Source organism: Peromyscus eremicus, chromosome 23, assembly GCF_949786415.1.
Source record: "Peromyscus eremicus chromosome 23, PerEre_H2_v1, whole genome shotgun sequence".
Taxonomy (NCBI): domain Eukaryota; kingdom Metazoa; phylum Chordata; class Mammalia; order Rodentia; family Cricetidae; genus Peromyscus; species Peromyscus eremicus.
In genome coordinates, this window is record NC_081438.1 from 173,016 (window position 1) to 197,500 (window position 24,485).

Genomic DNA, 24,485 nt, shown 5'->3' on the forward strand with positions numbered 1-24,485 from the left:
TTTCATGTGTTTGTCCTACACAATATTTCTGGAGCCTTATCAAGTCACCTTGTGGGAAACTGGCCACAGGGCCCTTGTCTTAAAACCTAACCAGGTGTTTGGTTTTTCGAGACAGGGTCTCTCTATGTAGCTTTGCGCCTTTCCTGGAACTCACTCGGTAGCCCAGGCTGGCCTCGAACTCACAAAGATCAACCTGGCTCTGCCTCCCGAGTGCTGGGATTAAAGGCATGCGCCACCACCGCCTGGCCTCCTAACCAGGTTTTGAATTAGTCATTTCTTGCTTGAGTTGAAGGGTTTACATTGAGTGAAGGCTCCTTCCAGTTATATCCTGCACTCTGATATGCTGCTTTGTTGCCCTCACAGGCAGTGGAAAGAAGTACAGCAATTCCATCTCTGTAGGAGCATTTCTAGATGGGGATGATGACATTAGCTTGGAAGAAATTAAAAATCAGCAAAATACAGCTCAAAGTCAGAGTCAGCCCACAACCAATAAATTCCAAAACTCTGAATGTAGTTCCCTTCCCTTGGGACAGAAGGTGGACCCTGGAGAAGCCTCAGTTGGATCTTGCTCCCATAACAACAGAAATGGGCTTTGTCATCCTCTGAACCACAGGACCACAGGTGGAAGCGGGGGACCAGAGGCCACCAGTGGGGAAGAGGCCCTTCCACTACCTGTTTCTGCTTTGACTCTAGAGTTTGATAAACTGAATTTGCAGACTCTAGGAGATAGTCTTATTGAGACACCAAATAAAAATAAGATACTGGCTTCAAGTAAGGATGTAGTAGGGAGTGACTCGCTGGTACCTCCTCCTGCAATATCAAGACTTGAAAATAACCAAGTCAGGACCAACAGTGAAGTGTCAGAGGCAATGGCTGAAATGTCTTTGGATCCCAACAGCCCCCAGCTTGGAAGTCAGGCTAGTCTGGAACCTGTGTTCTCATCTGCCACGGGAGATCCCACCAGGAGGCTCTTCCTTTCTGGGTAAGTTAAAGCTTGTAATGAGTGTGTAGTTTCTGAATATTCTTCCAAGGTCTTCTATATGGACTGTGCTGATCCAGTGTCAGTAAGGGTATACCAACAGAATAATTTGACTTGTCCTATGTTTAAGACTCAAAACCATGTTAATAATGAGGGCACATGATACTACAATGGAAGACCCAACTTGTCTTGACCCTTCCATACAACACTTACCTTGACCAGCCCTGGCCCTGCATACCAGCATTCCTCCCTCCAGTTTAGGCTTTCTGATACACAGGTGGTTTGGTGATTAATATACTCAGCCCAGATTAGTTTTTTTTTTTTTTTTTTTTTTTTTTTTTTTTGGTTTTTCGAGACAGGGTTTCTGTGTAGCTTTGCACCTTTCCTGGAACTCACTCTGTAGTCCAGGCTGGCCTCGAACTCACAGAGATCCGCCTGCCTCTGCCTCCCGAGTGCTGGCATTAAAGGCGTGCGCCACCAATGCCCAGCAGTTTTTTGTTTTTGTTTTTGTTTTTGTTTTTGTCAGAGCTAAGGATCGAACCCAGGGCCTTGTGCTTGCTAGGCAAGCACTCTACCACTAAGCTAAATCCCCAACCCCTTTTCTTTTCTTTGGAGTCTGTCCTGGAACTCACTCCATAGACCAGGCTGGCCTCGAACTCACAGAGATCTTCCTGCCTCTGCCTCTCAAGTGCTGGGATTAAAGGCGTGCACCACCACTGCCCGGCTTAGTTCTTTTTCTTTTTTCCACTTATTTTGTGCATGTGTGCCTGCACATGATTGCTAGTGCCTGTGTAGGCCAGAAGAGGGTGTTAGATTCCCTGGAGCTGAAAGTTACAGGCAGTTGTAAGCCTTCCAGTGCGGGTGCTACAAGCCAGACTCCAGTCCTCTGTAAGACCAGCAAGCACCCTTAGCTGCTGAGCCATCTCTCTAGCCCTTCCAGATTAGTTCTTGAGTTAAATATACAATGATACCTTAAAAATCTCTGGGCTTTTTTATTCAGTGTTTCTACTTTTTCTTACATCTTTTCTGTTCTGCATTCTAGAGAAGAGCCATCAAAACTAGATCGAGATGTTTTAGCAGCTCTTGAGTGTGCCTCTATTGACCCTGGCCTGTACCCAGCTGTCCACAGATGGAAAAGCAACGTCCTGTGTTACTCACCCTCGGACAGACAGAGGTACTATCAGAACGTCAACGTGTAGAGACTGACAGAGTTATCATGCATGGGTGGCTTTCTCATAGTGTCAAAGCTAAGCTGTGTAGCTTCCCAATGCAAGCCTGGCCTGTATCTTTATGTAGATGTGGTCAGAAAAGCAGGTGTCCATTTGTTTTGTTCTTAAATCTCTACTCTGTAGATGTGCTTTTCTGTGGTAACAAATCTCTTTTTGGTTTCTGTAGTTGGCCAAGTCCTGCACTGAAGGGGAAATTCACAACTGAGCTGATGGATCTTGGTTGCTCTCACAGCTGCAGTTCAGGGCGAAGCAGTCCAGCTGGTAGCAGCCCCAGCAAGCCTGGCCACAACACCTCCTCCCCTGGCCTTCACAGCCCCGGTCGTTACAGTCCAGCACATGGGAACCACTTCCAAAGAATGGCACACATGGCCCGACTTGCAGCTCTGTAGAGCCAGCCAGTATGCTCACTCCTAGGTCTCATTTACTTCTTTGTTTTTAAAAGAAGGGTGATATGTTTATTGGTAAAAATTCTATGAAAAAAAAATGTATTCTGAATAACTTCTTAATCCTCACTTTGAGGGTACCAGAATTTTAGAATATACAATGTTATGAGTAAAATTTAAATTTGCTATTTTGGAGGAAGTTAATGAAAGCAAACTCAAATCCAAGTTGTTTGAAAGGTGTGGCTGTAGTAATGATTCAGACTTTTCAGGAGAAAATTTCAGTTGATTTAGCAAGTGAGGTGTTGCTCTAATGGAGGCTGGCTACCTGTGGTGTTAGCAGAGCTCTAAAGTACCTGTATGCATACCCACTGTTTCTGAAACAGATGAATTGTGTGTTGTCTCATTCTTTGGGTGGGAGCAGTTTTCTGATATGCAATGGCAAAAATCTATGTTTGTCACTTAATCCTAGTCGTTCCAACAGTGAGACAGCACTTTAGTAGCCATGCTTAAAACACTGCTAGAAGATTTTTTAAAAAAATTAAATTTTCTTGTGGGGGCAAAAAAGTTTATTAAAGCCATCAGGAGTCATGCCAGTAATCACAGACAACTCACCAGCAATAACTAAAAACAATTTTTATTCCTCAGAACTTCCATGTGCTTTGACTTAGTTGTCGGTGTAATGATAATTAAGTAATATAGAAGTTTCCTAGTCTTAAAATTTTTCCTGAGACTTCATTGAGCATGATTACGTGACAAATATATCTCATATTTTAGAATCCATTTAAAGAACATTACAATTTAAAGCTTGAAATTTGAGGTCATTTCAGTTGCTTACAATGTTTACTTTCCCCTATCCCTTGTCATTAGTCCCAAGAGATCTGTACAGAGTGTGCTACACACCCTAAGGTACAAAGGTAAAACCACCTTACTGAAGGTAAGTCCTGGCTCTCTAGTGCTCCTGCTTTCTCACGGGCAGTACTGTTCTATAGACATTTACTTACATTGCTTAATCCCAATTGAAAACTATACCACTGATTTTGCCAACTTCAGTGCCTTTTGTGAGTCATTTTTAATTTTCCTGAGCTTAGATTTTGAGATCATACAGTGCCACAAAATGGGTGTTAGATTCATTTTTGTTCATAAAAATTTTGGCTGGGCATGGTGGCACATAACTTTAATCCCAGCACTCAGGAGGCAGAAGCAGGTAGATCTCTGTGAGTTTGAGGACAGCCAGGACTACATAGAAAGACTTTATCTCAAAAAAACAAACAAAAATAATAATAATAATAAAAATTCTGAGTTGAAATGTTTAGAGTTTTTTAAAGCTTATTTTAATGTGATAAATGGATCAGAAATATTAGAATTGAGATTTAGGACTTTGGATTCAAAGTTTATTACTTGGAGTGTTTTCATTCCCGGTGTAAGCAGATGATATATAAGTACAAGACAGCCAATATCGTGACCTGAAAACAATGTCATACTAAAAGGATTATCTTTGTTCTCAAAAGAAACCAAAATTCACACATTATATTCAGCTATGCTCTTGTTTTCTTACCTGTTTGCCTGTTTTGGTTTTTTTTTGGGGGGGGGGGAGTTGTCAATACTCAAATAAAAATTGAAGTACTAGTTTTGTGCTAGCTTCACAGACTACAGTTTTACATTTGGGTGGAGATCAGAAGACAACTTCAACTTTTGGGAGTCAGTTTTTATTGCCTGTAGGTCACAGGGATCCAACTCAAGTCATTGGATGGGGCAGTTTTATCTGCTGAGTCATCTTGTTAGCCCATTTCTCTTTAAGCCACCTTTACCACTAGTGTGATACTCTACTGTTTAATGAGTCATTTTTACACAGTGCTTTCAGAAAGATCACTTAACAGACAGAACTCCCTTTTTAGTAAAACTGTAAGCAGTATTTTCATGGAAAAGTACATTAATTTGTGTATCACATTGCTATTTGTGAGGTAGTCTTACAATGTTACCTCAATGGCCTTGAACTGGACAGGTTTACTTGCTAGTTTTTGGTTTATTCTAACACAGTTGATATTCAATTATACGTCAGTGGAAGGCCTCTTTTTATTAACAACCATTAGTTTGTAATGTGTGATAGGGGTATGTAAGGCATCCTTCCTGAAGTGCCATGGTATGGATGAACTTTACTGAACTTTGTAATAGAGACAACAGAAGTCCCCATTGTTCGTTTCTAGAAAAGAGCAGTGTTGAAAATTAGTACCAGATGCTATTGAATAGTTGGATCTTTACTGCTTTTAGAGGAAATGGTTAGTACTATCTTCCTGAGTTGGGCCTTGCTTGCTGGGCTGTTGACACACACACTTGTTATGTCAAGATCTAGTCATTTTCCAACTTTAAAATTATATTAGTATTTCTCATTTATCTCATAGAAAAACATTGGGATGAAGTTAAACACAATAGTCAAGCAGAATCAGTGGCACAACATTCCCACCACTTGATTAGTGTTTCAGAAGTCTTTAAATATCTGTCCCAAACCAAGGAATATGGTTTCAATATCCAGCACCACAAAAACATTTTCTATCACGTCACTGGGCCTCTAAGACACCCTGGCCCCATCCCTCCCTAATACAGGGTTAGTGGGCACTCACTCATGTCCAATATTCACAGCATGTGTAGGCATAGGCCATAAAGAATCTAAAACTTCTGAAGAGTTTCATTTTTAAGAAAACAGGTTATTCCTGGAATGTACTTAGCTCTTAAATTGAGCCAAATGCTGCATTCTGGTCATAACTTTACAAAATCTAGAAACCCAATTTCGCATGGTTGGTTTCAAATCTAACAATTAGTATGGTCATTTTGGTGGTTGTGCTGTACTTCATTCCAATGTTTTCCTGTGAGACAAATGAGAAATGACAGTATAATTTTAAAGTCAGAAAATTAGATTTTGACATAGCCTTGTGTCAGCAGCCCAGCAAGCAAGGCCTGACTGGAGAGTCTTTGAAATCTATTGGATCACTGGTATCATGACCAACCAACAAACTTCTGCAGGCCTTGATCCAGCTTCTTGTCCCTGCTGTTCAGTATGTCTTCCATCATTCTCAGCTATCACTTTGCAGTGTGATTTTTTTTTTTTTTTCTTTTTTTGACCGGTGATAAGGAAAATTGGGATCTAAAGGGATAGGGCAACTGACCAGGAGTCGGGCTCTCAGCTTGCAGGATCATTGCTGTTATAAGTGATCACGATGTCTTGCAGATGATGACTGTCAGCCTCCAAGATATATAACTCATATACAAGTAGGTGGCCTCACCTCAAAGCTAAGTCTTGTTCCTAAAATACTGCCAGTCCTTAAAGATTATGGAGGCTGTACCATGTGGGGTATACTCTTAGTACACTGACTCCCTGTAAAATGCTTTTACATTCCCATCAGGTCAAGTGAGGAGCCTTGAGCTTTGTGTTTTGAAGTTAACAGCCTGGCATGCCTCCTTCAACTACTACTAGAAAGTGGAATGTGGGTAACCAAGGTTACCTCCAAGTAACACCTTTCAGGCCTAGTGTTGAAAAGGAAGCATTGTACCTTCTGTGGGAGGTAGTCCTCCAAACAGGATGCCTAGGATAGAAGACACTGAAAAAGGACTTCTAGTTATACCACTTTTTTTCTTTAAAACAAACAAACAACAAAGAAGTAAAATTTTATTACATACTTGTTTCCAACATTGTATTAATTACAGAAAATGCTCACAACCACTTCATAAAAACTGTATTGGGATTTTTTGGGCCAGGTATGATAGTGTATATCTACAATCCCAACATTCAAAAGACTGAGAAGGGTCTTAAGTTTGAGGCCAGCCTGGGCAACAGTAAGATCCTGACTCAAAAAGCAAAAACCACATACAAACCAGTTTTTCCCTAAGTTATCAGAATATCTGGAGTAAACACATCATTTCTAAATAACCTAGCCTATAAGCCCAAAGGTTAACAGTAAACAGTAGCAAACTAAGTCACTCTGGGATAGTCTTGTTTATAAGACTTGGTCTTTCTACAGAGTTCAGGCTAGCAAGAAACTCATGATCCTACCTTGGCCTCCTAAGTGCTAGAATTACAAGCATATGCCACCTCATCTGGTCAGTCTGGGCTACTTCATTGCCTCCAAAGAACCTCTTACAGGGATGTCATGTACTTGCCATATAGAAGCCACAGCCTTTCTGCAACGCCACTTCTTTCATGGCTTGTATCTACCTTATCGGAAGCCAATTCCTTTGCCCTTCAATTCATTTAGATGCAGTAGACACAGGATCTCTTAATTGAGCTGACAAGTGGGTTTTCAAAGCAAGAGCCCATGTGAGGAAAATATTTGATAAATATTTAAGCAACAAAAGTTCCTAGGTTGTAGTATATGAAACAATGAGTTGTAAACAACCACCATACTCCTGACAGGTTTTCTGCCAGAGCTTATGGGTTGTTCAGTTGATCTGCTGTAATCACCTGATACAGCACAGGTAGGCCAGTTCAGTCCCCATGATATGTCTGCCTTCTACCCCAGAAGGTTCCTGTCTACACCTGGTAGAGCTATGCTAGTGGTAATGGTAAGGTAGGAAGCTTTCAAAAAGGCCATCTAACCCATAAGTTGCCTTCTGCAGCCTGGGCCAGAAGTAAGCACCCAAATGTGACACTGAGATATCCTCTTCCTGGAGACAAGGTGAAGCCACAGCACAGTCTGGACAGGGAAGACAAGGAAGGGAAGGCTGCAGCCAGGCCACCAGCAGAGGAGAGGGTGCAGTCCTACACGCAGCCTCAGGACCGGGTAATCTTGTCTGGGGGCATGAACCCCGTGTCCCCAAGGGTCCTGAGCGCAACACGACCGTTGGGTCGGATCACCAGGTGGGTGATGCTGCCGTTGTTGAGGGACAGGCGGAGCCAACCTTCCGGGGGAAACTGCAGTGCTCTGGGGAGAGAAAGATGATGCTAGCAGAAAGCTCAGGCTGGTATAGAGCTGCTCTTGGGTCAGGCAAGGTTGACAGCCCAGTACATTCAGCTGGGTAAGTAACTGAGGTGGTACTGTCTTCAGGGAAAGGATTCTCAGGGGGAAAGTCTCAATAGTACACTAAGTAAGGATCTGACCTGTGGGGACAAGGCCTTAACCCAACTAAGTCAGAAATGTACTCAGAGCTAATGATATCAAGGTTGCTTTGCACTGTAATAAGAAGCATCCAAATTTGTGCTAGAAGTATTTCTGACAAGACTTGGCTAGTCTTCCAGCATAGAAGTGTAACACATGACCCCTGCAGGAGCCCCTGGGCCCCCCCCCCGCCTCCCCCCCCCCCCCCCCCCCCCGCCTCCCCCCGGAGACGGGGTTTCTCTGTGTAGTTTTTTCGCCTTTCCTGGAACTCATTCTGTAGCCCAGGCTGGCCTCGAACTCACAGAGATCCACCTAAGTGCTGGGATTAAAGGCGTGCACCACCACTGCCCAGCTAGGATTTCCTTTTTTAAGGGCACAAGTATTGGGGTTGGAGATATGGATCAACAGTTAGGAGCACTTGCTACTCTACTAGAGGATCAGAGTTCAATTCCCTGCACCTATGTTGGGCAGCTCACAACTAATACCCCAGTACAAGGGAATCACTCTTTCTGGTCTCTAAGGGCACCTACATGCAGACCATGCAGACCACACACACACACACACACACACACACACACACACACACACACACACACACACACACACAGTATTTGATGAACAGTTTGATGTCGTCTCTGCCATTTTCTAATAATTGAGTGTGCTGTGTCCTCAGGAACTAGCCTGAGTTGAGTCCGACAGCCTACCAACACATGACATTTCTTGCTACTGAGTTTGTCAATTATAAGTTATAAATACTATAAAAGCCCTGTGATGTGTCCTGGCTAATACTGAAAAGGGACCTGGTTACTCCCCCCCCCCCCAATGTTTTTAAAGGGTTTTATGTAGCTCAGGCTGGACTCAAACTCACGGTGGGCTTCTGTGCTGCTACACAAACCCAGCTCTTTGTACATACCAGGCAAGCACTCTACAATGAAGCTACATCTCTAGTCCCATCTGCTGAAACACTATGCATTGTGGTGGTCTGCTGCTTAAAAAGAGCTTCTAGATCCTCACGGGGCTATACAGATTTTCACATAAACAGGTTCCATTTGTTTTATTTGAGACAGTCTCACTGTGCAAACTCTGGCTCACCTGGAATTTGCTATATAGAACTGGCCTAGAATTCACAATATATATATAGTTCTGGGATAGAACTCACAGAAATCCACCTGCCTCTGCCTTCCAAGTGCTGGGATTAAGGTATGTGGCACCACATCCAGGTCATAAATGGGTTACTTTATATAAGGTATCACTGTAATCCTGGCTAGCTTGGAATTCACAGAGATCTGCCTAACTCTGCTTCCTAGGTGCTGGGATTAACAGTGTGTGCCACCACACCTGACATGAAGTACATTTTTAAACAATAAAGTGGACCTGTGAGATGGCTCAACTGGGGCAAAGGCCCTTGATGTGCAAGACTTGTAACTTGGGTTCAGTCCCTGGAACCCACATAAAGGTAGAAGGAAGGAGAGAAGTGACTCCACAGAGTTGTCCTTGATCTCCACACAAGCTCTATGGCACACATAAAATAACAATTTTAAAAAATTAAAGCTTTTTCTTTCTTCTTGTAGAAGATCAAACCCAGGCTCTTATACATGTCAGACCAGCTATTTACCACTAAGCTACACCTCAGCCCAGACAACTATGTAGTCTTACTGTTACTCTTCACAACTCAGGATGATCACTCCTGAATGGAACTAAGAACTCCCTGCCTGTCCTCACAGTGTAAGTACTCCTCCCAAGCTCCTGGTTACTTCTTCCTGCATTTTCAACATTAATGTCAGTTTTCAGGGACTGTTTTAGAATATAAGATAATGAGGTATAAAACAGAGCACTCCTGGCTTGTTCACATGTTGAGAGAAAAATATAGGGTGTATCCTAACAAGCAGTTGGGACCATATCATCCTAGAAGCACCTGTCCACCACACCACCCTCCTTCCTACTGCCAGTTCTCAGTCTGATGTGGAGCTCCAGGAGCCCAGTAGGAATTCCCAGCTTTCCAGCAACCGTGTATTTTCTTGAGAATGATGCTTGCCTAACTGACATGAGGTTCCCTAGTCATCCGTGGGCTGCTGGTCAGGTGAGATGGGAACATACATCATGGCACAGGTGACAATCCAAGAAGGGAACAGGCTACTACCTTGGCACCCACAGAAAAGTGGCTAGAACAAGGGCATGCAGGGAAACAGGATAAGCCTGGAACATTTCTGTAACTGCTGTTACAGAAAGTGAAGAAAAATTCAAAACACAAAGCAAATGAGCAGCAAACCAATAATCACGATGGTCATGATGTACAACAGGTGATTGTGCACATGTCTAATTACATGTACAGAACTAGCAGACAAGTATCCTAACCCACAAGGTGCCCACACTGTTCACAAACACAAACATGGAGAAAGACAGTACTTAGAGAAGTTCTGATAACAACAGGATGAAGGAAAATCTCAGAACAAGTCCAGTGCTGATGGCTGCTGGCAGCATCCACCGACCGGCAGTTGGAAGAAGTGTTTGGAAAACAGGACTCTGAATGATCCTAAGACACTCACCATTCCCATAAGGTAGTGGAGGCCCGAACACAGCTCCTTGACCATGTACACTGTCATGGCCAGTTTCACTGGGGCCTACTACACATACAGCAGAAGAAGGCAAAACAGAAAGGCATTCTACAGACAACTGAGTCAAGAATGAGGAAGCACCCAGGCTGCGGAAACCCAAGGCCAGAAAGGATGGTGGCAGGGAAACTGGATGGTAACACAGGAAGACATACATGGGCGTTCTTAATGGCACTTACCTGCAGACGATATAGCGGATGACATTAGCATGGCATATGAAGATCTCATAGCTGTCCTCTTCCTGCTTGGCATCAGCTCGGTGAATGTAGTTCCTGAAGGCAGCCTCAATCCGGGCTCCATCTTCATAATACTGCTAAGAGCAGAGCAAGGAGTTGTCAGTGTGGAAGTAGACAAGGCTAATGGCAGGCCTTGCCCTAATCCAGTGGCACAAGGGATGGCATTTTTACCACAGCCTCTGGCTTCCAGTGAGAGACGGGTGGATCTGGTTCAATAGGGGCACCTTCCCGTAGCAGGTCTGTACTGACTCTGGAGACACCTGGAAAAGAGCAGATCCCTGTTGAGCAATGTATCACCAAGAGTGAATCTATACCCTCAGCATGTTAGGCAACCAGCACTTACCTGGCAGGTGTTTACTGATGATGTCTGTGGTCTCTACAGCACGGGTCATGGAGGAATGGACAATTTTATTGAACTTTAATCCCAGGCTTGCGAGTCGGAGCCCTGTAAGTTCAGCCTGTTCCCGACCTTGAAGGAAAAAGTAACTGTGAAAATTATATACCAGATACCCTCCACTTACTGAATAAACAATGAAATGCTATCAAGCACTACGGAAGATGTTGTCCTCAAAGGCTCAACCAGGGTCAGGTCCTCAGGAAGCAAAGAAACAATCGACCCCAAGGAAAAATGTACCTGATTCAATTAGCAACAGTGAGTTCACTTACCAGCAGTGGAATGTGAACCCTTTGCTATTTCTCCTATTTTTACTCAAGTATGTTCAAAATCAAGTTCTAATTGGGAATATAATATAGCTTACTGGTAGAACAATTGCCTAGCAGGCAAGACCCTGGGTTCAATTCCCAGTACTGGTAGGGGGAGAACAAAATCAAGTCTCAACATCACAGTGGCCCACTGTCTTGTGACAATTAGACAACATGACAACACCAAAAAAAAAAAAACCAAAAAACTGAACTGGGCCTGGTGGTGCAGACTTATAATCCCAGCACTCAGGAGGCTAAGGCAGGAGGATTGCCACGAGTTCAAGGCCTGCCTCATAAAACACACAAACTACAAACTGATTCTTAGGGGGTCACAAGAAGGAGAGACCAGTATTAAGTAAAGATGCTTTTCCTCAAATGTACTTTAGCATAGGCCTGGAAATACTACAACAAATCTTTTTTGTTTTGAAAATCATTTCTGCTGGATATGAGAACATGGCTCCATCACCACAGTGATGACCTCATTTTCTGCTTGTTCCCACCTGTCAAAAGCAACTCCTCAGGTTGGTGGCAAAATCTGCTAGAGAACACACCTGGAGACATATTACCATCCAACTTTTGAATATATGTACAAATGGGAAATATGCTATCCAAACAAGAAATTGTTTAAAATATAAATGCATACTACCATGTATTCATGTCTCCACCTACTTGGGAAGCAAAGCAGGGGTATCAGGAATCCAGACCAGCCTAGACTACATAGTTGAGACTCTGTCTCCATCACCACCATGCTGAAACCAGGAAAGAAGAGGAGAAGGCCTATATCCCAAGTTCAGCTGATAACTTCAAGACCATTCAAGGAGTCCTACCTAATGGGGTCAGAGTGCGATCCTTTTCCAGGGAGCCATCCACATTGTACTGGGAATGCCGGATGAGGAATATGTGCCTTGTAGCCTTTGCCTTATAGTGATCCAGCCTGGATGCCAGTTCTTCTTCTCCAGATTCCACATTCCTCTTCTTCAGGTTAATGAGAGACAGTGGCTCTCGCCTAATTGTAAAAGCATGTCTTATGACCTCTTGTCCAGGACACCTTTCAGTACTTGGGAAAAGGACGGGGAAAACCAAGTCCAGGGAGGCCAGCCTCACAGAGCATACCTGCACTCTTCACCCAAAGACCAGGCAAAAAAGTGATGCAGCAGTGGGCACAACAGATATGTGAAGCCTACGGTTCACATGCTTGGTGAAGACGGGCTAGGGTGGTGGCTCAGAAGTTAAATTGCTTGTTAAAGTACAAGCAGGAAGACTGGAGTTCAGAAGCCACATAAATACTGGGTAGGCAGAATGGCCCACCTATAATTCCAGCCTCAGAAAGTGGAGACAGGATCCCCAGGAGAAGCTGCCTAGTGAGATTATTCATATTAGCAAGTTCTGGGTTTGATTGAGAGACCATGCCTTAAAGGATAATCTAGAGGCATGATTAAGGAAGAATCTCAATATCTACCTCAGGCTTTCACACAGACCCACACACATGTGATCTCACACATATGCACATGAGGGGGAAAAAAAAGGAGAAACTGTCAATAATGCTGCAAATATGCAACCAGGTGACAATGAGAGGTTGTGAGACTATGGACAGCTGCACTGGAGTAGAGCCTCGGACTGTACTGTCTGTATGGACCTACTAGTTATGGGGTTGTTTCATTCATCGTTTATTCATTTTGTTGTTCATGAGACAGTGTCTCTCAGTGTTCCCAGGCTGAAATCACAGCAATTCTCAGGTTTACCTGGATTACAGGTATGCACTAACATCCCTAATTTAAATTAAAATACTAGACAGGAGCCCTGGGCTGTATTTTCTCATAGTACAAGTACACATGGGAAGCTAAGGCAGAAGGACCACAAAAGGCCAGTTTGAGCTATCTAATAAGTAAATCCCACACTCATCAACCAGGTATCAGAATATTCAAAAACATTTGCACCTGTACTAAACAGGCCTTTTTTGTCTTGTAATTTTTACCTTAAGGCATATAATTTAACAACTACTTAGGTGGCAATTTTATTGTATTAAGTATGATAAATAATCTAGGGATGATTTAAAGTATACAGGAGACATCTAGGTTATCTGCAAATACTACACCATCTTGAACATCCACAAACGTATGTTTAGAGATCCTGGAACCAATCCCCCAGGATACAGAGGGACTACTATAATTAAATTAAAATTAAATAAAAATAGAGCTCTTTTCTAAGTCACACTAAGCACATTTTAAACATTTCAGTCACTGTGGTAGTGGCCATCACAACAGTTGAGGACTGCAGTTAGTGGACTGGGTATGTAGGAACTGAAGAAACTGAAGCAACTCAGTTAAATGGAGGAGGCAGGAGCCAGGCGTGGTGGCGAACACCTTTAATCCCAGCACTCAGGAGACAGAGGCAGGCAGATCTCCTAGTTCAAGGCCAGCCTGGCCTACAGAGCGAGTTCCAGGACAGCCAAGGCTCCACAGAAAAACCCTGTCTCAAAAAAAAAAAAAAAAAAAATATTGTAGGAGACAGGAACAGCACACATCAAGCCTGCCAAAATTACAGCAATCACGGAAGAGGAAGGTGGAGAGTGTGGCGGCTCAAGCGTTCTCTGAACAGGCTAACTTGGGGTGTTAATCCCATATAACTGCCAAGCCAAAGTCTTGTTGCAGATGCAGGAATGTGTGGGGCTGGACCATACAGAATTTGGGGACTACTGTCACAGAGGAAGGCCCACCAGAAAAAAACACCAAGTGGATATGCCCACTTCCTAGTCCCTTCCTGCAGTTGTTTACCCAACTGTGATGCATCCTTCCTACCTAACAAAGATCCAGTCACTGTACCGGTCCATCCACGCATTAGATATGGCAAGCAAATATAAAACAATGTTTTTGTTTGTTTTTTGAGTCAGGGTTTCTCTGTGCAACCCTAGCTGTCCTGGAGCTCGCTTTGTAGACCACGCTGGCCTCAAATTCAGAGATCCACCTGCCTCTGCCTCCCAAGTGTTGGGATGAAAGGCATGCGCCACCACTGCCTGGCTCTATGAAACGAATTTAAATCAGGTAACCTTTTTTTTTTTTTTTTTTTTTTTTTTTTTTGGAGTCAGGTCAGGGTCTCTATGTAGCTCAGGCTGTCCTAAAATTCAGAGATCTGCTTGCCTCTGACTCCCAGTGATAGGATTAAAGCCGTGTGCCACTATATTGGGCTTCCATAGGTAACCTCTTAGTTCTAAGCACAGGTTCTCTGACCTCTGAGTGAATAGCATGCTTGAAATCCCAATTTTCCGCAGGCTGCAGCAGAATTTGTGAGGACAAGCTGGGCTACATATCAAGACCCTGACTCACTCTCTCACACTCTCTCTCCCTCCCTCTCTCTCTCTCTCTCTCTCTCTCTCTCTCTCTCTCTCTCTCTCTCTCTCTCCATATATATATAAAATTAATGTAATCCTTTAGAATTTCAGACCCTCAGAGGATAATGGTCCTTGGACACAGACCTTCGGGAGTATTTTCTCTGAACAAGGACTTTCTGAGGAATCTATCCGGACGGGTATAGGTACCCTCGGAGGGATGGATGGTCGAGGCACTGAGACTCTTGGAGGACGCGTCGTCCTGGTACTGGGGCTCTCCAAAGGACCAGCCGCCCAGGCACACACAAACTCTAGACCCACCCTACCGCGATGGACGGGCGGAACCAGGCCCGAGCTCCACCCTCCCGTCCCTGCACCTGTCCCAGTTGGAGTCCCAGACGGTGGGCCCGGGACGCGAGACTCCTGTCCAGATCGGCGGCTCGGTCGCGCGCGCGTCTGCATCCCCACCGCCGCGCGGCTTGCCCACTGCTACCGCGGAGAAGAGAACAGCGGCCGAGCCACCCGCCAGACCGCAGGCCGCCAGCTGAAGTGCCTGCCGGAAAGCCATGCCTCAAATCGCGCGGCCCGACGGCAGGACGCCAGGGACACACTTCCGCATGCACCCGCTTCCGGCTGGTGGAAGTTCCGCCCCACACCCCACCCCGACAGAGCAGGAAACGCGGACTGGAGTGCCACCTGCCGGTAGTCTCCAGGTGGCAGGCGTAGGGGCCCTTACTTTGGTGGGTGTGAGTCCCCAGGGGATCAAAATCTGCCATTGGGTTTAGGTGAACTGAAAAATCTCAGGTTTGGCTCTTGCTCTAGATCTAGAGTTTTTGTCCTCTTGTAATCTGTAAATGTATGCATACTGTTCAACTATCAACTTTCACCTCCAGAGTTCTTTCCATTTTCCTGAACTAAAACCTTCTGCATTAAACTATCAATTCTCCATTCCCCACACCTAGCCCCTGGCACCCACCGTCCTGCCTCCAAGTTTTACTGCCCTAGTTGTTATTGATCAACTCACCAGGTCCTTCGGAGTAGGAAAGTGGTCCAACTGCTCTTCCAGTGCTGGCAGTTCTAGGACATGTTGAGCCCAAGACCAAGGGACTACACTGGCAGGCCCAGAGGCTGACAGCCTTTATTACCTTGGGCTTTACCCAGCAGCAGGCCCAGCACTTGGCAGCTATTACAGTTTTCAGCTTTGAGCAGTAGAGAGCAGCAGCAGGCATTTGATAATATTACTGCTCCTGGATGAACCTCAAACCTCAGGCATCCTCAGGACCCTTGGCCTTTGACAATCTAAACCCTTGGCTAATACTACAGTGCATTTCCACTGACTGGGAAATGTGCCTCGGTCCACTTATATAGAGAGAATAGGGATGTGGCAAGAGTCTTAGCACCAACCCGCTGTCCTTCATGAATGTTTATGTCAATCAGAGGCTTCTGTGCAGCCACAAAGGAAGTGCTCCCCCTCTGGCCTGGGTTCATAATTATGGCAAGGTCATCGGTGTTCACCGCCATGCTTGTCTTGCTCACAGTACTACTTTCCAGTGTCAATGGGTGCTGTCTGGAATGGTCATGGTGGAGCAAGTCTTCAGCTGAGGTTATGGTGGTCCACTGCAGCTGAGAGGTGTCTGCACAGTAGGTTCCAGTGTCTAAACAGCTCATGAGGGCAGTGTGGCCAGTTGCCCATAAAAGGCTGCTTTCCTGGCACAATTTCAGCCAGGCACCGGAGCAGGACCTGTTAAATGCTTTAATACTTCATAGAAAGTATCAGTAGGGTGTGTACAACAAAGGCTTAACAAAATCTCAACACTGAACTAACTAGCATTTACAGTATAGTTCTTATTTGCCAGTGCTTGCTTACTGCCGCAGTGTCCCTTGGGGAGGTAGGTCTCACTCTGATCTGTGTTCTAGGAATCTTAAATTAATTGGACTCCAACAGTCTGTCCTTTTGTGACTGGATGTCCTTTTCTGGTTTTTTTTTTTTTTTTTTGTCTGTTGTTGTTTCCTTCTGAGATAGGGCCCCACTATACTACATAGCCTTGGCTGGCTTGGAGCTTACTATGTAGACCAAACTGGCTTCAAACTGACAGAGATCCACCTGCCCCGAGTGTTAAAAACGTATTAAAGGATTAAAGGCCTGTGCCACCAAACCTAGCCTATGTAGCTATTTTGAGCATTAAATTTTTAAAGAAATAAATATGATTCTTCCTCTCAAGAAACTGCTCTGATGGGGGCTGGAGAGATGGCTCAGAGGTTAAGAGCACTGACAGCTCTTCCAGAGATCCTGAGCTCAATTCCCAGAAACCACATGGTGATTCACAACCATCTGTAATCAAATTTGGTGCCCTTCTCTGGTGTGCAGTCATACATGCAGGCAGAACATTGTATACATAATAAGTAAATAAACACACACACAAAAAAACAAAACAAAACAAAAAACCAGAACACTAGCTGGCAGTGGTGGTACATGCCTTTAATCCCAGCACTCGAGAGGCAGAGGCAGGTGGATCTCTGTGAGTTTGAGGCCAGCCTGGTTTACAGAGCAAGTTCCAGGACAGCCAAGGCTACACAGAGAAATCCTGTCTCAAAACAAACAACACCAAAAGAACAAAAGCCCACAAAAAAAAAAAAGAAACTGCTCTGTAAACTCAATTTACACATTGCTGCAAGAAAGGGAGGAGGCAATGGCATAATAAAGAGGGAGGTGCATTTGAATTGTGGTACTATGTAACAGTACAGTTTCAAAGAACATTCTATGGATCTAATATATTGTCCAAATATAAATATTGGTGGACTGGGTAACAACTCAATTAATAGGTGCTTGTTCAGCTTATGCAAAGCCCTGGGATCCACCCTCAGTATTCATAAACTGGTGTAGTGGGCACACTTGTAATCCCAACAATTTAGAGGTGGAAGTAGATTTATAAATTCAAGGTCATCTTTGGAGTTCAAGCCCAGCTTGAACCCTGTCTCAAAAGAAAAGGGGGGTGCTCTTCCAGAGGACTCAAGTGTAATTCCCAGCACACACAACTGTCTGTGACTCCAGGCCCAGGTAATCTAACACCTTCTTCTAGCCACTAAGGGTTCTGAGTTTCCTAGGCTGGCCCTGAACTCAAGAGCTCCAGTTATCCTCCTACCAAGTGTCCCAAGTAGTTGGACCACAAGCATCACCACTGCAGCTGTTGATCTCTAGAACTGCATATGGGGCCCAGATCCCTAGTTCTCTATCACAGCCAAGCAGGGTGGGAAGTGTCAAGCTACAGCTGTGCTGTGAATTGTATTATTGGTATCAGTCATGGGAGCATCAGTTACTTTTGTCAATGTCCTAACCTGAGGGCGAGTGTAGGAATAATGTCTACACACCCATGTTCAAAGCAGCATCAGAAGCCAGATGGTGGTGGTGCACACCTTTAATCCCAGCACTTGGAAGGCAGAGCCAGGAGGATCTCTGAGTTCGAGGCCAGCCTGGTCTACAGAGCAAGATCCAGAACAGACACCAAAACAACAGAGAGAAACCCTGTCTTCAAAACAAAACAAAACAAAAAGCAGCATCAGAGTCACCAACTCTTTTTTTTTTTTTTTTTGATTTGTTTTTGTTTTCTGAGACAGAGTTTCTCTGTGTTGCAGCTCTGGCTGTCCTGGAACTCACTTTGTAGACCAGGCTTGCCTCAAACTCGCAAAGATCTGCCTGCCTCTGCCTCCCGAGTGCTGGGATTAAAAATGATGGAGAGGCCCTTTCACAGAGGAATAAACAGAATGTGGTGTATATACATTTTGAAATGTTTAGCCTCAAAAAGGCAGGGAATTCTGACATGTTGAATTATGACATGGATGAATCTTGAATGTAACAAAATACCACAGACTATATCACATATACAACAGAAATTTACATCTGCTTTGGAGGTTGAAAAGTCCAAGATCTTTTTGTACTTATTCCAAGCACTGTTTCTGAAATGGTATTGATATGTGCCTGGAAAAGGAAGAGGAAGGCTGTCTTCACTTAGCCAGAGAGCAAGCGGAAAATTCTGTGAAGCTTCTTTTAAAAGGACATTAATATGTTCTTTGTTAGATTTAAACACTTCCATAAAGAACCTCTCAATACTATAACAAAGATGAAGTTTCAACACAAATTTTGTAGAGTACATTCAAACCATGGCAAAATGCAATTAGTTACTTCCCTCATTGCTGTGACCGAATACCCAACAAGGAACTTAAGAGAGGAAGGATTTATTTCGGCATGGCACGGCAGCAGCAGCATGAGACATCTGGGTACACTGAACCGAAGGAGATGAATACTGGTGCTCAGTTCATTTTCTCTCTTCCATTCAGTCTGGGACCCCAGTCCATGGGAATGGCACTGCTCACAGTTGAGGAATGGCACTGCTCACATTTGAGGATGAGCTTCCCTCCTCAGCTAACAGATTTGTTTGTTTGTTTGTTTATATGTGTATGGGTGTTTTACCTGCATATATATCCAGAAGAGAGCATCAGATTGCACTGCTCACATTTGAGGATGAGCTTCCCTCCTCAGCTAATCGATTTATTTATTCAGTTAGTTTGTTTGTCTATTTTATTTATATATTTATTTATTTATTTATTTATTTATTTATTTATTTATTTGTATGTGTATGGGTGTTTTGCCTGCATATATATTCAGAAGAGGGCCAACCGATTTATTTATTTGTTTGTTTGTTTGTTTGTTTGCGTATGGGTGTTTTGTCTGCATATATATCCAGAAGAGGGCCAACCGACTTATTTATTTGTTTGTTTGTTTGTTTATTTATATGTGTATGGGTGTTTTGCCTGCATATATATCCAGAAGAGGGCATCAGATTCCCTGGAACTGGCATTACATGCTCTCCAGCCCCAGTGGTTAAAACCCTTTTTGGAGACATCCTCATATACACACCAGGTATATTTCCATGGTGATTCTAGGTTCCATTAAGCTGATGATCAAGATTAACCGACATCAGTCATTATGATAGGTGAATAAGCCAGTCCTAAGAACAGTGTCAACAGATCCCATACGGTATGTAGACTCACAATCAAGACATTACAGGGATAGTGGTTATTGGACTAGAAGAAATAGGGAGCTGGAGTTTAATAGGAACAGTTCTACTTTAAGAAATGGATGCTGGTGATGTCTGCATAGCACCATGATTGTACTTAATGCAGTAGAACTGTAAACTTAAATGTTAAGCATTGTATGAACTTTGGCACAACATAAAAGAACTTAAAGAGATCTGGCTATGCATTTCTCTCCAAGTAATAGTAACTGTTCAGAGAAATCACAACCATCATAGAAGCAGCTGCATCACTGTTTATTGACTTTACTTTATTTACAGTGACAACTAAGATTATCTACTGTCTGAGCCTGGTGTTGTCTCTCTAAACATGAGATGCTGACACGAACGCATTTCCTCCCTCTGTAATTTTAAGGCATCTTGAATCACATAATTTAGTCAGGTGATGTCCTGAATGATGGATTTGGATCTCTCCTGCTGGTGGGTGGATTCCCCCAGACCTCATCCACGGTGTATCTGACATCACTTCCCCAGAGAGGCCAGGTAGGCATACCAGAACAGAGCTGCCATGTTGGCAAAGAGCACCCGGAACTGCCAAAAGAACAGTCATCAGGCCACGTGAGTGGGAATCCTGACCACGTCCTCACACATCAGTCACCCAAGATGAAATTCATCGCTCCAATTGTTTGCTGCTTGGTCTATTCTACTTCCCCAATATTGAATGTCTGAGCCTTTAGTTTGTAACAAGGTCTGGTAGAACCCAGCAGAGGTAGGAGTACAAATAAATCATCCTCTCCAAACAATGTTCTTGCTATGACTTGGCCTCAGCCCAGCACACCACTGCCCCAATATCTAATCACCTGGATTTACCCCACCTGAAAGCACCTTCAGTCAGTGTTGTCTCTTCCAGGCAGACAGTTCTGTGACAATAACAATCTGTTCCTGTCTTGCTAATTATGAGTCTTTGACACTGAGGCACAAAGTAGTGCTTAATAATACTTGCTACATAACTTCCCTTCCCCTTAAGCCTTCCTTTGCAACTATCTACAATTAGAACCTTAACCCTAACCTCATAGCCCTGCTTGGAAGCAGTTTTCTGGCCTATTCATTCCTCAACCCACCAATCCCTCTATATCTTTCCAGGATGCCCTGTGGCCCTGGACTGTAGCCCTCATGTACTACACTGGGGAGGTCTGTCACCTCCTTGGGCTCTGAGCATAGGTGTTAGTACTATGAGAAAAACTGTCCCAGGCCCATAACTAAGAGGGTTTGGTCTCTACCTAGAAACTTTTACTTACTTCCTAACACCTAATCACCCTTTTCTGCTCAGACCCAGAGAAGCCAAGCAGTCTTGCCCATTCATGTTAGCTCTCTGCAGTCACAAAGGGCTTCTACCTAAACACCTCTGCACTCATCCAGAAGAACCCCATTATCTCCACTGTTTAAAGTGGCTCCAGAAGACCCTCTTTGTGGACCTGAATGTCCACTCATCCCAGAGGCAGTCATATCTGTATACAACATAGTCTTGTAAACATGACACTATTTCTCTGACCTCAAGACCAGTCTATCACCCTGGCTTCCTGACCATTTCTTCCCATCTTCAAATGTCTCAGGAACATTTTCTAGACTTGTGATTTGTTCTCCTTCCCTTCCCAGGCTGGCCTGGATTTCCTGGTCCTCCTGCCTCTGCCACCAGAGTGAAGGACTGCAGGCACTAGCATGCCTGGCTTGAGTTGTGGGTTGTGTGTTTCCTACTCACTCTTCAAAGCAATCTAGCTTTAGCCGATAATCCACCCCAATATGGTTCTTAGGAAGATCACTGATAAGGTTACTTCAAACCAGACACCTGTTGGGGTTTTTTTGTTTCTTGGTTTTGTTTTGTTTTTGGCTTTAATTTCCTACTATTTCTTCTGGGGTTGACTAGCCCTTTGTTATATCCTAAATGTCTGCTGATTTTCTCCTACTTTATGGTCTGTGTGATGTATGTATGCCCATACAAATGTGGGTGGTCTGTGTATGTGCATGCTAAGTAATACACATGTAAATATTTATGAAGTGAGCATGGGTAGGTGCTATATTTATGTATATGATATAAAGTGAGGCCTAGGTGTGTATGGACTTGTGTGTATAGTGTGCTCTCTCATTCATTCATTCTCTCTCCCCTCCCTGTGTATGTGTGCATAATGTGGTGGTGGTCTGTGTGTAGTGTGGTCTACACAGTATGTATGCTTGTAGTATTTACAGTGTATGTGTGTGCACACTGGCCAACCTCCCTCTTCTACCCAATGGGAGTCCTTTGCTGATCCTACTCTGCTCCTCCTTCTTCAATGGGCCCTATTGTGAGCTCCCTGTAGGAAAGATGCTTAATAGAGCACAGAAGAGGGTTAAGTTCCTGGCACAGACTAAGGCTGCTGCCCAAGAGAGGCCTGTCTGGAATGATGGTGCTGTTGGCAACTTGGGTGTCATAAGGCTCCTACCTTTTCCTTCTTCAGTGTGCACAGACCTAGCTCCTGGGTTTGGAACTTGGCAGAGGTACCTAGTACCAATTCTTGGAAGAACCCTGGTGGTTTCTTCCATCAGGACAGAACCAGACCTACAGCCAGAGGAAGAACGCCCTTGTGGAAGGAAAAGTCTGCATCTCTGACAGCCCTTCTCCCCTAGGGTTCAGCAGAATCCTGCCACTCATTGTGTAGACTTACTGGGACTGTGAGTCCGTCCAGTTGCAGGAAGGTCTTCGCAAAACACAGAGGCTGAGCCTAGCACCAGGACAGCTGGTCCACAGTGACTTAAAGTAGTGCACAGTGATAACATCTGCAGAACACTGAACCAGCTGGGCAGTGGTGGTAGCACACTTGAAGATTTGTTTATGCCAGGGTCTTCCCTACTTACCTGCTCCACTACATGTTGCCTGCTGCCCTGTATCTGCCTATTCAGTTGTTTCTACTGAGCCCAAGCAACCCAGATTGTTTCAGTTACTAGAAAACACTAGAATTTGCTCAATGAGGATGAAACAGCTGCACAGGAGTCTCCGTGCAGTTTTGCAGCTATGAATCCAGAGCTCATGGACAATGATCAGGGGTGGAAATGTGGCTTGAGAGTACTACCACTTGTTAGAAAAAATGACAAAGACCTTTAGTGAAGACAAGGCAAGCCTCACCTGCAGGGGCACGTAGTTGATGTTAATGAACTGCAAGGGCGTCCACATCCTCCAGTTCATTTGCAGTGCAGGCCAGAAGCCACTCCTCATCTTGGCAGCAAAGGCACTGACATCCTTCCCCTGCCAGGAAGGGAAGGGGAGCTGTGAGCAGTCCCTCCATCCATAGCAACTGTAATGTGGCGCCTTGACCTTGACAATGATTTGTAAAACCTGTTTATGCTTTAAAGCACACCTGCATTTACTACCCTGCAGCTAAGAGGAGTCAACTATCCAGGTGGAAAATCTTCAGTGACAGCACCCCAGTGGCAAGTTGCCTCTCGCACTGGCTTGTGTCTGTTCCCATTAACTCCTTATAGCAATCTGATGATGACTTGTGCTGTGGCCAGACTAAGGGCTCAGTTATCAATGCTTCCCACATTAACTGCCAAAGATGATTAATTCCCAGTCAAAATTCGTCAATTTTTTTTTTTTTTTTTTGGTTTTTTTCGAGACAGGGTTTCTCTGTGTAGCTTTGCGCCTTTCCTGGAACTCACTTGGTAGCCCAGGCTGGCCTCGAACTCACAGAGATCCACCTGGCTCTGCCTCCCGAGTGCTAGGATTAAAGGCGTGCGCCACCACCGCCCGGCAAATTCGTCAATTTTTAAAAGATGACCCCCACTAAATGTTATCTGGAAGAATGAATGTATTAAGAGTAACCACACTGGCTGGACAGTAGTGGAACACACCTTTAATCCTAGTGCTCAGGAGGCAGAGGCAGGCAGCTCTCTGAGTTCCAAGGCCAGTCTGGTCTACAGAGCAAGTTCTAGGACAGCCAAGAAAAAGAGTAACTACATTAAAAACAATAGAAGCACCTACCTTCCCATAGTTATTTTTCAAAAATACTGTAAAATTATAGTAATTAAGACAATCTGTAAGCAATAGTCAAAAAACAAACAAAATGAAAATAATACAATAACCAAAACAACATGCAATGAAAGTGAAAATCCAGTAAAAGAACCTAGTCTAGGCCGTATGTATAGAAGTAAGAATATGACAAAATTATCTTGAAATACTGGGGATTTCAGTAAGTGGGAGACAATATACAATGTAAGTGGAAAAACGGAAACAGAAGTCTACTCCCTGTAAACAAAAACAAAACTCAAAAGACAGAAGAGGAAAAGTATAGGTAATTTTTCTTGGAGTCTTATCAAGATTTATCAAACAGGGGCTAGAGTGCTGAGAGCCAGGCCAGCTGGCTTTCCCTGAGACCTGAAGTATCAAGAAGGAAAACATGGAATAGGCTCAGCAGACCCAGTGATGGTCTTGGGGGGAGGGGCAGGGGCAGGGCCTTAGGGAGCTGCGGTTCTGGATCCTGAGAAACCAACTCTTTCCACCTAAAGGGGCTATGGTTGTCAGTCCCAAGGCTGTTGTGTGCTCTGTCTGTGACACTGTCCCATTCCCCCCTGAAACCTCTATATAAGCTGCTGTACCTCTTAATACACTTGGTTGCATGAGCCACCAGCTTATGAAGGACCTCCTGGTCCCAATTTTCCTATCTTCTTTATTTTCTCATCCCCATCCTCCCCACTTAGGACCTGTTACGTAAGAACCACCTGCTGGTCCAGGTCACTGAAGAAATGGCCCAATGGTTAAGAGCACAGCTTCTCTTCCAGAGAACTCAGGGTTGATTCCCAGCACCTACATGGAGGCTCACAACTGTCTGTAACTCCTGTTGCAAGGAATCCAGTGTCCTCTTCTGGCTCTCA

The 24,485-nt window shown here is 44.3% G+C and overlaps 3 protein-coding genes across 5 annotated transcripts in view; 1 reads left to right on the forward strand and 2 right to left on the reverse strand.

The window, feature by feature from the left end:
- Positions 1-4,145, forward strand: part of Ankle2 (ankyrin repeat and LEM domain containing 2) — a 29,269-nt gene extending 25,124 nt beyond the window's left edge. For both annotated transcript variants that reach the window (XM_059249737.1, XM_059249736.1), the window contains exons 11-13: positions 364-982; positions 2,022-2,153; positions 2,375-4,145. In XM_059249737.1, the coding sequence (XP_059105720.1) occupies positions 364-982; positions 2,022-2,153; positions 2,375-2,597 (974 nt within the window). In that variant the 3' untranslated portion in view covers positions 2,598-4,145. The remainder of the gene's footprint in view (positions 1-363; positions 983-2,021; positions 2,154-2,374) is intronic.
- Positions 4,146-6,238: 2,093 nt separating this feature from the next.
- On the reverse strand, positions 6,239-15,176 carry Pgam5 (PGAM family member 5, mitochondrial serine/threonine protein phosphatase). Of its 2 annotated transcripts, none has more exons than XM_059249742.1 (6): positions 14,931-15,176; positions 12,056-12,234; positions 10,870-10,995; positions 10,698-10,786; positions 10,470-10,600; positions 6,239-7,504 (listed from the first exon to the last, which is right to left on the reverse strand). In XM_059249742.1, exons 1-6 carry the CDS (start codon positions 15,119-15,121, stop codon positions 7,354-7,356), a joined length of 867 nt encoding a protein of 288 aa, XP_059105725.1. In that variant the 5' UTR covers positions 15,122-15,176; the 3' UTR covers positions 6,239-7,353. The 2 variants fall into 2 exon arrangements, with proteins under 2 accessions (XP_059105725.1, XP_059105724.1); XM_059249741.1 differs by having other exon boundaries at positions 10,470-10,603; positions 14,931-15,175.
- A 4,683-nt stretch (positions 15,177-19,859) lies between these two features.
- Pxmp2 (peroxisomal membrane protein 2) overlaps positions 19,860-24,485 on the reverse strand; it is a 10,955-nt gene continuing 6,329 nt past the window's right edge. Inside the window, exons 4-5 of the mRNA XM_059249519.1 lie at positions 22,741-22,860; positions 19,860-20,174 (exon numbers count right to left, since the gene is read on the reverse strand). Coding sequence (XP_059105502.1) covers positions 20,106-20,174; positions 22,741-22,860 — 189 coding nt within the window. The 3' untranslated portion in view covers positions 19,860-20,105. The remainder of the gene's footprint in view (positions 20,175-22,740; positions 22,861-24,485) is intronic.

Excerpts from the sequence above, each read along its gene's own strand:
- Pgam5 (XM_059249741.1), bottom strand. The coding sequence starts at position 15,121 with ATGGCTTTCCGGCAGGCACTTCAGCTGGCGGCCTGCGGTCTGGCGGGT. Across the intron at positions 10,996-12,055 it reads TCGCACTCTGACCCCATTAG|GTCGGGAACAGGCTGAACTT; the intron begins GTAGGACTCCTT and ends TTTTCCTTCAAG. Across the intron at positions 10,604-10,697 it reads ACTGGAAGCCAGAGGCTGTG|CAGTATTATGAAGATGGAGC; the intron begins GTAAAAATGCCA and ends CTCTGCTCTTAG.